The sequence below is a fragment of the Dunckerocampus dactyliophorus genome, chromosome 16 (genome assembly GCF_027744805.1).
Source record: "Dunckerocampus dactyliophorus isolate RoL2022-P2 chromosome 16, RoL_Ddac_1.1, whole genome shotgun sequence".
Taxonomy (NCBI): Eukaryota; Metazoa; Chordata; class Actinopteri; order Syngnathiformes; family Syngnathidae; genus Dunckerocampus; species Dunckerocampus dactyliophorus.
Window position 1 is genome coordinate 9,025,856 of NC_072834.1, and position 14,544 is coordinate 9,040,399.

The 14,544-nt window shown below is 40.7% G+C and overlaps 1 protein-coding gene and 1 long non-coding RNA gene across 7 annotated transcripts in view; one reads left to right on the top strand and one right to left on the bottom strand.

Moving 5' to 3' along the window:
- Positions 1-14,544, bottom strand: part of gabra1 (gamma-aminobutyric acid type A receptor subunit alpha1) — a 43,401-nt gene that overhangs the window by 6,775 nt on the left and 22,082 nt on the right. For all 6 annotated transcript variants that reach the window (XM_054754667.1, XM_054754661.1, XM_054754665.1 and 3 more), the window contains one exon: positions 1,774-1,976. In XM_054754667.1, the coding sequence (XP_054610642.1) occupies positions 1,774-1,976 (203 nt within the window). The remainder of the gene's footprint in view (positions 1-1,773; positions 1,977-14,544) is intronic.
- Positions 533-9,325, top strand: LOC129168881 (uncharacterized). Its single transcript, XR_008566352.1, has 3 exons — positions 533-619; positions 8,153-8,296; positions 8,371-9,325. It is a non-coding gene; the product is annotated as an uncharacterized LOC129168881 (long non-coding RNA).

Sequence of the window (14,544 nt, forward strand, 5' to 3'; positions counted from 1 at the left end):
GCTTTCAAATTAATTAATCATGATTACTTACCGATTGCCACTATGTGTCAAATATACCCATTTTTACTCTATTTTATGAACAAAATGATAAATGACAGGACACAATTATATATATTTTTATATATTAACAGTTCCAAAGGAACTAAAAATTTTATCAAGCTAAAAGATACCACACATCTGAAAATGTATTTACCTAACACTAGTCTCTAATAGTAGCATGTGAACATTTGACTCATACTTTAACCGCATTATAATGAGCCAAGAAGAGTTGCGTTCAAAGACACCACGTAATTTAAGTAGAATTCGCAATGTTTTGAGTGTAGATGTATATTCTGGGATTTGCGACCGTACTTAAATGCAGCAACTTGTGCTTCTTCAGGAAGAGTTACATTAGTGAGGGATAAGAATATCCACTTACTGTTTTTCTTTGTCTTTATGTGCAATTAGACCACACATGCACGCATAATAAAAATATTTTGATTTTCGGAGTGTCAGTGAATGCAACTCATTGTTGTCTCGTGACAATAAGGAAGTGTCGTTCACAGGAACAAGTCGTAAGCTGGAGACACAGTACAGACTGTATATGGTGTTGGAACTGCACTGCTGTTGATGTGCTCAGGTGAGAATAAAGTTATTCAATTGTAGTTAACGTCTTTTTACACTTGTGTGACAATCAGCCATGTTAAAAATGAGATGCATTTGGCGCATCTGCAGTGCAACTACTGTCACATTGCACATCATTAAATATTCCTCGTTTAATTGAGTCTACATATTATTAACAGATGTTTACTTAAAAAAACACGATTGTATTGTAATGGTGAAACATCATGAGCAAGTATGAGTAGTCTACAGTAATATGAAGATAAATAATAGTCATCACAGACAACTTTATCAGCAGCCTAGTGATTCATACGAATCAATAAGCCTGTAAAAGAAAAAAAAAACATAAGTCTTTGGAAGCAGCGTTGCACTGCTAAACGCGGCACACAGACAAGTGGAGCAGAAAGCACGAGATGAACACTAAACTATTAATGTTCACGTCATGTTACACAAATTGAATTTTCCGTGAGATGACAACTAAATGCTACCCGCCTGGTGCAGCCTCCACAGCGGTTAAGTGCTAACTGCCCCCCTGTGCAAAAGGTCTGATGGGTCCTTTATGGTGTACACACATACGCCTCTATTCTGAAAAGCAGTGGCGGGCGGTGCATTTTGTACCTGGGCCTTCAGTGGGGACTTACTCACTTATTTGTTCATGAAACAGACACAGAACAGGATCAATTCATGTGATGTTCATGGGATGAGGCATCAAGCGCACCGTGTAACTGAGTGTTAGGCGAAGGCTTTTAGACATCAACCAATCAAAGAACAGAAAAAATGCTGACATTATTGTATGTCGACTAGCTAAAATAACAGTTGCTAATAGTTTAAGTGACATCGGGCTACCACTCCTAACTCTGAAGGCCTTGCTGAGCAGATTACATTGACATGGCAACACATGGAAGCTGAAATCTAACATGCACATACAGGACACGCACTGGAAGCAGTGCAGCCAAGAGACAGGAAACATAATGATGATAATAGTCTGCTTGGAATAAATTAATGCAATTTAATGGAACAAATACTAGAATACTACTACAAAGAGGGCCTTGCTAGAATATATTAGTAAAATAGACAATCTCCAGAAAAGCCATGGTGTTACCTTCTTTGACTGAATCAGCTCAATGTATTCTTAACACTGAAGTAATATGTGATTAAAAAAGCCTCAAATACCTTCTCTGGCACCACGCTTTTTCCATCCCAGGCATAGCCTCTCTTGGTGAAGTAGTTGACCGTGGCAAACTCGATGAGGGCCGAGAAGACAAAGGCGTAGCACACGGCGATGAACCAATCCATGGCTGTGGCGTAGGCCACTTTGGGGAGGGAGTTCCTGGCGCTGATACTGAGAGTGGTCATGGTCAGGACAGTTGTCACTCCTGCAGGGGCGTAATACAAACAACAATTTTTTAGAAGAAATATAGCTTCTGGTAGTTTCAATAACTTCTATATTTTTATGGTAATATCTGTTATATATTGAAAAAACAGGCATATTTTGTGGGGATCACAAAAATAATAAATGAAGCAGCAACGTTATTGAAGCACAAAATTTAAGTCACTTTTGGTCATGACTGTAAAGTCCCACAAAAGTTTGGATGATGTCAGCATATTGCAAGTCTAATGCTTCTAGGGTCGTACAATTCGAAATTACATAACTAGTGCGTGTGTTCCGTCGGCGTAGCTTACGTACTCAAAGCCCGTATGTTTGAATGGTGGCGCCCTCCAGACAGCTGGAGGAACCCGCTGCATACAGTCCCTTTACAACATGTTTGACCCTACCACAGATTATTTTTATTGCCATTATGTCCAAAGAGAAGGATTCTTTCAAAATCCGATAAAGGAACGTTTGACGTTAGAGCTTCCGACACGTTAATCACAGTTTGACTTCCAATGACAAGTTTGCACAGGCAAGTGCTTTGCAACATCCATCCAGTTTTCTGTCCTCTTTTTTGGTGTTTTGTGGTAGTTAGCAACATAGCATCTAATATAAATATGTCAAAGTAGGTTTTGGTATTAGAAATTTAGTCCATTTGTATTTATTTAATCAGAGCAGCAGTCTTGCAGCTTGCTCTTATAATAGACTACCAATGGTAGAGATCTCCCCAGATGCAGCAGGAACATGTGGTTGTCCTCAGGGATACTGCGGCTGACTAATAGTATGCAGGCCAAATAGGCTTTCCAAACCATGTCCTGCATACCATATGCAAAACACACTGCGAGAGAAATAAGCTAAAAAAGCAGGTGCCGCATTGCTATTATTCACTTATTGTACCCAACATCCCTATCATTCAGTGGCTACATGAGCAATGTACAGCCGTACAACACTGTACAGCCAATCAAAGGAACTGGGTCGAAGGCATTTACGTATAATGAGAATAAGCCTGTGCAGATGTTTACACTGCAAATAACAACAGCAGCCGCAGCATAGAGAGCCATCTACCCGTTTCATGACGGGAACAGATGGCACGGGGGGGGTGTAAAACATGACATACTGACACCTCCAATACACATGTTTTATGTGTGCACACACTGGCTACATGGTATGCACGCTAAGGAGGTTCCTTCATGTATGCACCCTTCACATGTGAACAGGGTTAGGACTTCATTCGTTCAGATGCGTATGAGTTGATGCACCTATGGTTGAGTCTTCTATGATGATTTCTTTTAATTGAGCTCCATTGTATGTACAGTAATCTATTTAAATTGACTAGTGTGTCTCATTTCTAGTTGTAATTGTGCACTGACAACACAACATTTTTGCAATAATTTCACATATTGTACAATGTTGTGGTAATGCTTTTTGTTCCTATAAACATCCATCCAATCATCCATCTATCCATCCATCTTCTTCCGCTTATTCAAAGTTGGGTTGCGGCGGCAGCAGCCTGAGCAGGGAAGCCCAGACTTCCTGGTCCCCGGCTACTTTGTCCAGCTCATCCCAGCAATCCCGAGGCATTCCCAGGCCATCTCAGAGACATAGTCCAACGTGTCCTAGGTCTTCCCCGAGGCCTCCTATATGTCGGACGTGCCTGACCAGATGCCTGAGCCACCTCATCTCTCAATGTGGAGGAGCAGGGGTTCTACTCTGAGTTTCTCCCAGATGACAGGGCTTCTCACCTTATCTGTAAGGGAGAGCCCAGCCACCCTACGGCGATAACTCATTCGTCTGCTTGTACCCGCGATCTTGTCCTCTCGGTTACTAACCAAAGCTCATGACCGTAGGTGAGGGTAGGAACGTAGATCGACTGGTAATTTGAGAGCTTTGCCTTTCAGCTCATCTCCCGCTTCACCACAACAGACTGATGCAGAGTCCGCATTACTGCAGACGCTGCGCCATTCTGCCTGTTGATGTCACGTTCCATCCTTCCCTCACTCGTGAACAAGACTCTGAGGTATTAAACTCCTCCACTTGGGGCAGGAACTCATCCTTGGCCTGGACATGGCACTCCACCTTTTTCTGGGCAAGAACCATGGACTCGGATTTGGAGGTGCTGATTTTCATCCCATTCACTTCACATTCGGCTGCGAACCGAACCGAACTGAAGGTCACGGCTCGATGAAGACAGCAGGACCACATCATCTGCAAAAAGCAGAGACCCAATCCTGCAGCCACCAAACTGAAACCCCTCAACACCCTGGCTGCGCCTAGAAATACTGTCCATAAAAGTAATGAACAGAATCCGTGACAAAGGCAGCCCTGGCAAAGTCCAACCCTCAATGGAAACGGGTCCGACTTATTGCCGGCAATGCGAACCAAACTCTGACACCGGTCATACAGGGAACAAACAGCCTGAATTAGGTGGTCCGGTACCCCATCTTCCCGGAGTACTCCCCACAGAATTCCTCAAGGAACCTGGTAGAATGCTTTCTTCAAGTGCACAAAACACAGGTGGTCCAGAATCTCTTCGAAGCTGTCCAGAAGTTGTTCTCCATGGCTTCTCCTAACTCCTCCCATGTCCGAGATTTTGCCTCAGCGACCGCCAGAGCCTCAGATCACCTCAGATCTCCAGAGTCCCATTGGCCTAAAAGGCCTGATAGGACTCCTTCTTCAGCTTGACGGCATCCCTCACCACTGGTGTCCACCAAAGGGTTCTGGGATAACTGCCACGACAGGCACCGACCACCTTATGGCCACAGCTCTGATCAGCTGCCTCGACAATAGTGGCAAGGAACATGGCCCATTCAGACTCAATGTCCGCTGCCTCCCTGGTCTCGGCCTGAACATGGTCGAAGGTCAAGGTGGGAGTTGAAACTCCTTCTGACAGGGGACATTCCCAGCAGACCCTCACAATGCGTTTGGGTCTGGCCAGCATCTTCCCCCACCATCAGAGGCAAGTGATTGGTGATTGGTTGACAGCTCAACAGAGTGTCCAAAACATGTGGACACGTGGAACAAGTCTGATGACACGACCACGAAGTCAATCATTGAACTGCGGCCCAGGGTGTCCTGGTGCCAAGTGCACATGGGAACACCCTTATGCTCGAACATGGTGTTCTTTATGGACAATCTGTGACAAGCGCAGAATTCCAATAACAAAACAACGCTCGGGTTCAGATCAAGGGGGTCATTCCTCCCAATCACGCCTTTCCAGGTCTCACTGGTTGCTGCCAACATGAGCGTTCCCCCAGCAGAAACAAGGGAATCCCCTGAGGAAGCACTCTCCAGTACTCCTTCTAAGAACTCTAAAAACGGCGGGTATTCTGAACTGCTGTTTGGCGCATAAGCGCAAACAACAGTCAGGACCCATCTCCCCACCCGGAGGTGGAGGGAAACGACCCACTAGTTCACCGGGTTAAACTCCACCCATCCGCCACCCATCCTCACATGGTGTTTCTTAAAACATTTATTATTTTTTATTGCATGCTTTTGCCTTTTGCAGTTACATGAAGCATAATGTATGATTAGACCTGTGTTCTCATTAGTCACAGCCAAATAAATGATTAGTAATCAACCAGAACGGAACATTTGCAAAGCCGGTGCACGGGCGCATGGTCATGCATTTGTCACATCCATTAGGAATCAAAAAGAGAAAAATAAGTAGGCCGAAATTATTCATTTAGTTTTGCTCCAATGTATTTGTTTCTGGTGTCTTTATAGCATGTTTGGTCATTGTTCACGTGAAATTGATAAGAGGTTTTTTAATTCATGTCCATATTTGTTGGATTGGACTGTCTATGCGCCCCATGAATGCTCATGGAGGAAATAGTAAAGTAAAAAGTTTGGGCAACTGACATTAAGTGATTTTAAAACACTGACTCAGCACTGCGGCGCTTCACTCAACATCCTCAGGGCTTTCAGTCATATGAGACTGAACAATTATTTTCCTCTTTTGTAATTGCCATTGTAGCCATTTTAGGCTAACAAAGACTATTGCCTAAAGAGGATGAATGCAACTTTTACTGATTTGTTTTAAATGTGGGTGATGATAAGGCATTTACTTAATCTGTTATGTCCCATCGCTGTATGTGCAAATACAATGACACTGAGTATGGACCACTGCCAAGGTCTAACACCTTCCTAGACACCACCTCCTGCATAAACTTAAACATTAACAGCTGAAAATGTGAGGAAATGTTGAAAAATGCCACATTTTGCAGTCTTAACAAAACTAAAATACCAAAAAGTGGCCAGATATGTTTATCTACTCAGCTGCAGAGAGTACAAGGTGTTTTTTATTTGAGGGAGAAATCACTTTGAGATGAGGCATTTGTGCGTATAAATCAGGGGTGTCAAATGTGCGCCCCGCAGGTTTTCATTCATATTCTAAATATACAATTTGACAAGAAAACTGAATTTACAGTATGTAATAAATAATTAAAGTACTAAATAAAGTAGTAAATAAAAGCTTCGACTATATTTACAGCGTTTATTTGTGCAAGCAGACAACCCAACCTGTGACTAATCAAGGCATGTCATTTATTCCTGGAGAGGCCACTATTTGAGGATGTACAGTGGTAGCTATAACAATAATATTGCATCCATGGGTTTTTCCTTTGGTCCTGCTCCATCCCTCCACCAAATTTCACTGAAGTCATGTTTTACTGCATAAAAATGGCCTGTGCTGGAGGTGTAAGACATATTGTATTGTAATACTGGTGCAATGTGAATGAAAGCACCAGCTTGTTGTCACACTTTCTTAAGAGAGTCACGGTGGTGTCAGAGCTCATGAAGAGAAGGTGCCAAAGCATTTTCCCGCTGGCTTTCGGCCAAAGCTGAGTTACTGTGCCAGCAATCCTGTGTGCTAACGGCCCCGCCAGGTACAACACAGCATCACGTCTCATCCATTGTGTCCGCTCACAATGGCGCACAGATTAAATAGATGAATGCGTAATGTGTTTAAAGTTGAGCACGAGTGCCTTATATGTAGGCTTGTCACAATAATCAATAAATCAATAAATAATTAACTGCATGATAAATCAAAACAAACTCGATAATTTTGCCGGCCTCGATATATTGACATGCGCATGCGTGTTTGATTTCATCTTGAGGTTATCGTGACGGGAAGGAACATTTGTGTTGGGAAATATTTCCCCCGCGGACCTGTCAATTGTGGTGGAATGACATCACAAACACTCACCCCCCTGCTGAACTAAACATGTTGATATGCCGGCCTGAACACCGAAAGTTGGCAGAAGAACTCCTCTTATGGAGCGCGAATGGAAGCTAGCTGTGTTGGCTTAGTTTAGCAGAGCATGCTAGTGTGTGCGTGTGTGCGACTCGGGCTCGACCAGCGTGTTTACACCGTGTTGCCTTTTATCACTTGTTAATGTGAGGGAGCGTTTTACGATGCCCACAGACGTGGAAGTTTTCTGTTAAATAAGGTAATAGGCACGTTTATTCTTGCTCCCATCTTAACTGTCCACAAACATTCTCAACACACACAATACACTTCCGGCCTTCAAAATAAGAGCACCACATCATGTCTAATTGTGCAAACAAAATAAGGCAATTGGAATTGCATTGGTGACTACTACGTCTTCCTTAACCACAAGCGCAGACATTACAATTTGTTGAGGGTTTTGTAGAAATGCTTGCAGTAGCAGACAGCCCATTAGAAAAGTTAGCCAAGCTACATTCGCTTCTGAATTACTGGGCAAAATTGTCCAATCATCTATTGCATCATCTGTTGCATCAGGTTGCTGTATATGCAAATGAGCTGACGTCTGCTTCGACACACAATGCGAACTTCAGTGTTTCCGGGTATTCCGGGTAAATCATGAAAATAATTAATAAATAACGAAAGTGACACTGATTCAAAATCAGAAAAATTGTGCATGAACAAAACCGCTTCAAACAAATACAGTGGATACTTCCCAGTTAAACTAAATATACTTTATTCCATGGTTAAATTTCAAAATATTTTTCTATAGAACTCAATTATAATAGAAATAATCAATTCCAGGGTCAGCACACACTAGTTCTCATTTTCTTTTTGTGAGGATAGCAAAAGATGTGTTTTAAAAAAAGCAATATATTGCTTAAAGAGCCAATCAGAAGTATTAAACAAGTGCAGTAGCTAAATGTAACTTTTTATTGTTTTAAAATGCTTTTCAGCCCGAATGTAGTGCATTTACGCACTTTGCCCACTCAGAACCCGACAATACCTTTAAGGATTCTGGCACCTGTAAAGCACCGGACAGAGGCTGACAAGTATCAGAAGAATGGCAAGGATCAGACAAAGCCAGAACCATCTCCATGGTACCAGTACTGGTTTTAATTGGTCCAACATGCTCTGCGCCGTCTAACACATGCTCATGTTTTCATGCTTTCAGGCGCTGTGTCTTTGGTGAGCGCTCAGAACAACTTGTGGGCAGTGGAGGGCGGGAACGCGCTCGTCTGTTCAGGCCTTTTCCCTCAAAAAAAGAATCGTGCAAAAACCAGGGCTTACAAAAATTGAGGTTCCACTGTGTTAAGTGTAAGTACGAAAGTGTGGAATTGAGTCACAGCCCCACGGATTATGCCATGTATAATCATTACATGAATTAAAAAATGGTCTCAAAATAATGTTGATAATATCGTTTATCGTTAATAATTTTATCGTCCAGAAAAATCTGTTATCGTGGCAGACCTTCTTATATGCATACTAGTATGTTGCAGGCAGGTGGATAGATTAGCAAGTGTCCACAAAATGTTGTCAGTTGTCTTTGTTTGCCACTAAATCGTTTCGTTTTTGTGGGAGAGGATGAAGGCAGCACCGCTGGGTATTACACAAGTCCTCATAAAAGGGAGTCACATACATTTTACTGTGTTTGACTAGCTCTGTTGCCATGGAAACAACAGATCATCCATTGTCTTATCACGGCAAGACAAAATGAAAAGAAACAGTGAAGAAAGTACTGTGCTTCACTTGAATTTTAGGCACTTCAATGTGAATATACAGTTAAATTGATTGCACTTGCTGCATGGCTGTAGAACCATGCTGATGGGTTTTTTTCATTGCTATTTTATTAAGTGATGTACTGTTTAAAACCAGTTCTCATTTTCCTAACCAAATTTGGTGTGCCACTTGTACTGCTTCTGGTCTTGGCATGTTACGTGCTGCTGCTACCATGATTATGCAAGATCATGCAGCGACTAGCGTGCGGGTGATAAAAACAAGATGTCGTGTGCTGATGTGAACTTGAACCCTTGGTGATATTCTATAAAAGTAAAAGTAATTAATAATAACAAAAAATATGAATTTAATATAGCACATTTATAGATACTCAGACACCTTACACAATTAGTAATTATAATAAAGTATTTATTAGTAAAATAGTAATAATAATTATAATAACCACCATAATAATAATAATTATAATAGGAATGGTGGTAGGAGTTATCATTTTAATTTATAATTAAAATCTTAATAATTAAAATTTTAATTCATAATTAAAATCAATAAATAAAATATACACAAGCTAATAAAAAATAATAAAATTTACATTTAAATAATTAAATAAACAAATACATTAAAATTACAATTAATTACTAAACAAATAGAAAATAAATTCAAATAATTCCAAATTACATCTAAATTAAAATAACTGCTGCCACCTTGTGGCATCAGCTGCTATTTCATAATAGCATATAATAAAAGGAGGTACTTATTTGAGGGGAGGCTACTACTAACAGTGGTTTCCTATCAGGGGCCATTTAAGTTTTTATCAATTTAAAATCAAATGCAACCATCAAACAAACGCACTGTATATAATTTTATCTTCTGAGCATTCGTGGGTTAAATATTTTGTAACTTTTTGTCAGTTCGGGACCAGATCAAATGATCTCACAGGCCATATATGGCCCACGAGCTGCAGGTTTGTTATCAGTCATATATACTGGCTTAGTTATATTAGCTTTTAAATGGCTCTGTTTGACATAGCTTGTTTGAACTAATAAATGAATGCTCACAATTAATACCATTGATAACGACCAGTCTTGCAAGTCTTTACTACAGTTTCCTTTAATCACGTTTGATATGCCATTGATATGTCATTTTTACAAGGTTTTACTTGTTTGGCATAGTTTGTGTGTACCCCCTCAAGAGTTACAGCTTCCATCAATTCAAAGGACACGGCATTCATCTCCTGCAGGGTCACACTTAACGCAACGCTGGGTATTTGCGCTATCTTCACAAGTCAGAAAATATCACTTCTTACTTTTATAAGCTATTATTGCACAGGTGCGGGTGAGTTTTAGATGTCCTAGAAGATGTCAAAAGAGTACATTTTGAGGTTTTAAGTGATGAATGACAACGGCTATTTTACCGACGCCTCAAGCAAGGACAAGTTTGACGACAAGCGGCGAAGAATCAAACGTGGCGCAGATAACGTCCGCCTGTTTAATCGTTTTCTGACACAACCTTGCTAAGCTTTGGGAAATTCTTATCTAGGAGTCTGCTGTCTAAGTGACGTCACTGCAGGTTTTTGTTTTTAATGCATGAGGCATGTGAGAAAATACAAGTTTTTCTGTTGGATGAAAGCAGTGTAGTTGCTCTACCAACATTTTAACAAACTGCGATAACTTGATCAAAACTCAAGCTGTTAATGCCAACTGTGGTCCATCTTGACATTTCAAGTACTGTTATAGCCACAAAGTGTGAACATCCAAATAAAACTGTAGCCTGTGTTCTGCACACAAACTCCTGCTTCCAAAAGATTATAATCCAGTTTATTAATTACTGATATCGCTGATAATATATTTGTTCCATGGGCCGGTCCCCCCCTTTAGCACTTGATTGCATACCCTTGAAACGACAGTGTTGAATTAATCTGACCGTGCTCAAGCCAATGGGTAAAATCCCCACTCAGCCTTTGGATCACAGCCACACACAGACAAATCTCTGTGGGTGAGAGCGGACCTTCAGAGAAATGGCAGAGCTGGCTCCACTCGGCTCTCTGGCTCACTGATTCTGGGCAAATATTTGCCACTGACAGTGATGTGACTGAGTGTGTCACCAATTAAACATGACAACCAAAATGTGGGATGAGGTTAAAAGAACAATGAGAAAGTAGGACAGGACTCCACCACTTGCTGGCAGAGTAGTGCTTTACCTGTCTATTAAAGTGAAACAGAGGTCTGTCTATGCACCTACACATTACTTTAGGTCTTTTTCCTTAATGAGAAGCATTAAAGAGCATCCTGGGAGAGTCAGTTATGCTGCCAATTGTTCTTAAAGAGCGGAGAAGGAAGCTTGTGACAGCTCAGCCTGTGCATGTGCTCACCCTTGAGCAAAGTGTACCATGGACTTCTTATTCTGAGTAGTCCTGGTTAGTTTTGTTATGCAAGGTGTTTATTATCATTAATAACTGGTGAGGGGAATGATGATATTGATGAAACTACACCTCCAGCTTTGGCACACATGGAGTAGCAATCGTGGGTTCTGGATGTGTCTTATTTTAAATGGTTCTGGCTAATTTCATTATGCAATGTGATGGTTATCATCAATAACTGGTAGAATTAATAATTGCATTGCAATTGCAGGTCCAGGTTTGGACAGGCTCATGCTGCGCAATTGTGCTGTGGGCTCTGTCTTTGTTGGAGGCGTCCCGGTTTGTTTTATTCAGAAAGGGGGCGGTGGTTATTAATAACTGGCTGAACAAGTTTGTTCAAGTGTTGATTCTACCACAATTTCAGCTTTCGCACTCAGGCATAAGCAATTGTGCGACCTGCTTTGGATCTTATTTTGATTTGTTCCAGTTGGTTTTATTATGTGAAGTAGTGGATGTCATTGACAGAAGAAGTACAAGTACTCGTGCATGAGCAAAACATACGATGGACTGTAAATTTGTGGTTTATTTTGAGTTTTCTGGTTAGTTTTACCATGCAAGGAGGTGGTTATCATGAATAACTGGAAAGATCGCACTGATTGTGACACACACACACACAATTTTTTTGCATGTGCAATTGGACTTTGACTTTTTGGCTTATTCTGAGTTGTTCTGATGTTTTTTTGGTGGTGGTGGTTATCATTAATAACTAGCGAGACAAAAAAAACACATGTCCAGGTTTGGTGCTCGTGCATGTGCAATTGTGCCATAGACTTTGAATTTATTGCAAATTTTGAGTCATAACTGGGCCACAAAAGAGTAAAAAAAAAAAATCTTAATTGTGAACTAGGTAGTTTAAATCCAGCCTTAATCGGCACATTGATAAGTAAACAAGATATCTACTGCTGTGTCAGGAAAATTGCCTCAGGCTAGGTTTAGTGACGCTGTGTTTTCTTGCCACATCGTGTGATTACATTGTTCATGGTAATGAGGCTTGTGTGTCCCCTTGATGCATCTGAGTTGGACACATCTGATCACACAACCTTCAAATTCATCTTTGATATATTGTGCAAAACAGAGAGACATCATGCTTTGAATAGCAATCTTGTGTAGCTTACCAGGAAATGGATAATGGATAAAACTGCTTTTTTTTCGGTCATTCAAGTGTCTTTTATGTATTACAAGAGAGGGTGCAGCAAAATCAGAGTTGGAGTTTGAAAAGTGGATATGTGAAGGCGCTCTCATACAAGCACATACATCACTAATGGACATAAAAACTTAATGCTTTTGAAATCTTAATCAATGACCACTGCATGCGAGCGAGCATGAGTGACGCTCACTTTCAATTCATTTTTGAATCGTTTTCATCTTTCATCAGAGAGACAGTCGCCCCTGCTTCACGATACACGGGCCGAGAACAAGAAGAGGGCACGATTTTAAAACTGGGACTACTAGTAAGTAAGTCTTTCTCGATACCGAGTTCAATATTCATGCTAATGGAATGAACCTTAATGAAAAATACTATAGGACAGTACTCCTGACTGGCTTGTGTGGTCGGGGTTTCATTTACAAATCATACATAAATATATATATCCTATTCATTGTGCATGCTGCATGACATTTTCTATTGACGGTTTATGCTGAGTATTCCGTGTAAATGGCATTCATGGGAATGAAAAATACAACAGGACAGCACTCCTTATTAGCTTGAGTGGTTGGTGTTTGATTGATGCTGTATTGGCTGGTTTATTAGACTGATTGATACCAATTTCACCAAAAAAAAAGTATTAAGTAAAAAAATTATGAAAAAAAATCAGGAAGACAGTCTCTTTTTTTTGCTTTTAAATAATACCAAAAACAATTAATCAATGCAATATGTTAATCAAAATGCACTGACTGTTTTTTTTTGACTGACCAATACCCACCATTTGACACAACTACATAGCAGAATATTCATGCGTTCACCTCTGCAAATGGAATGCAGGGGAAAAATAAAACAAGATAGTGCTCCTTATTAGCTTAAGTGGTTGGTTTTTGAATCATGCTGTTTATTAGACTGACGACTTTTAGAACTGGGATGGACAATGCATTGGCCAGTTCATTAGACTGACCGATACCTGTGAGGATTAAGCTTGCATTTAATATTGAACAACTCAACTTTCTGAACACTTTGCATGAATAAAATAAGTTACGTAAGACCTTGCTGGTAACAAGGTAGCTTAGTGCTTCGGGCATCTCAGTGTGCGCAATTTCATTTGAATAACAGCAGACAAGAGGACAATAGATCATAAAACTAAATAAATCTCATAACACCATTCTTAATGATTCATTTACGTGTGCATTGACGTTGTAACTTCTTTGAGCAACACGCTCATTATTCCTTCATCTCAGAAGACGCATATTAATTGCTGGAATGACCTACCTCGTGTGCTGGATTGAATGTGTGTGTGTGTATATGTGTGTGTGTGTGTGTGTGTGCATGCTGTGTCCATATGCTGCATTCCCGCTTGCTGTTTTACAATGCAAAAACCAGCAATGATTGCATGCATGCGGAACAAACACACGACCTAGATACTTTGGATGTTTAAAATCCAATCTGGGTCATCCTTGTCACCACGGACGACAGGTAGCTTAGCTGCCACACATAAACACAAGCAGATTCGAAATGTCTTGATTATTTGGAGTTGGTCTGGTTAGATGTTCAGTATCATGCATAGTGGCAGTTATCAATAACTGGTGGGAGGAATGATCGGATTGATTATACCACACACAAGGGTTTTGGGGCTTTGAATTTGTGACTCATATTATTGAGTTGCTCTAGTAAGTTTTAATATGGAAGGTAAATACTATTTTTAATACATGGCTGAAAGAACGATCACATTGATGCAACCACACAGGTCTAGGTTCGGCGCTCGTTTTTTGACCAATTGGGTCATGGGCTTTGAATTTCCATCTAGAGTTGGCTTATCTTTTGTTGTTCTCAGGGGTGTCACGGGATCTCGCGAGATTAAAACGTGACGATATTTCTAGTTTTGAGAAAAGCTGTCTCACAGGAACCGGTCAGCCAGAAGTTTATCAGACTGTAAACTATGGCATCGCTACAGTGAATGATAATATACATAAAATGGAAGTGGCCGTGTGTGAGTGAGGATTGGAACTGCACAGTAAGTGTTTTACGCACACTATAAACCTTGCAAT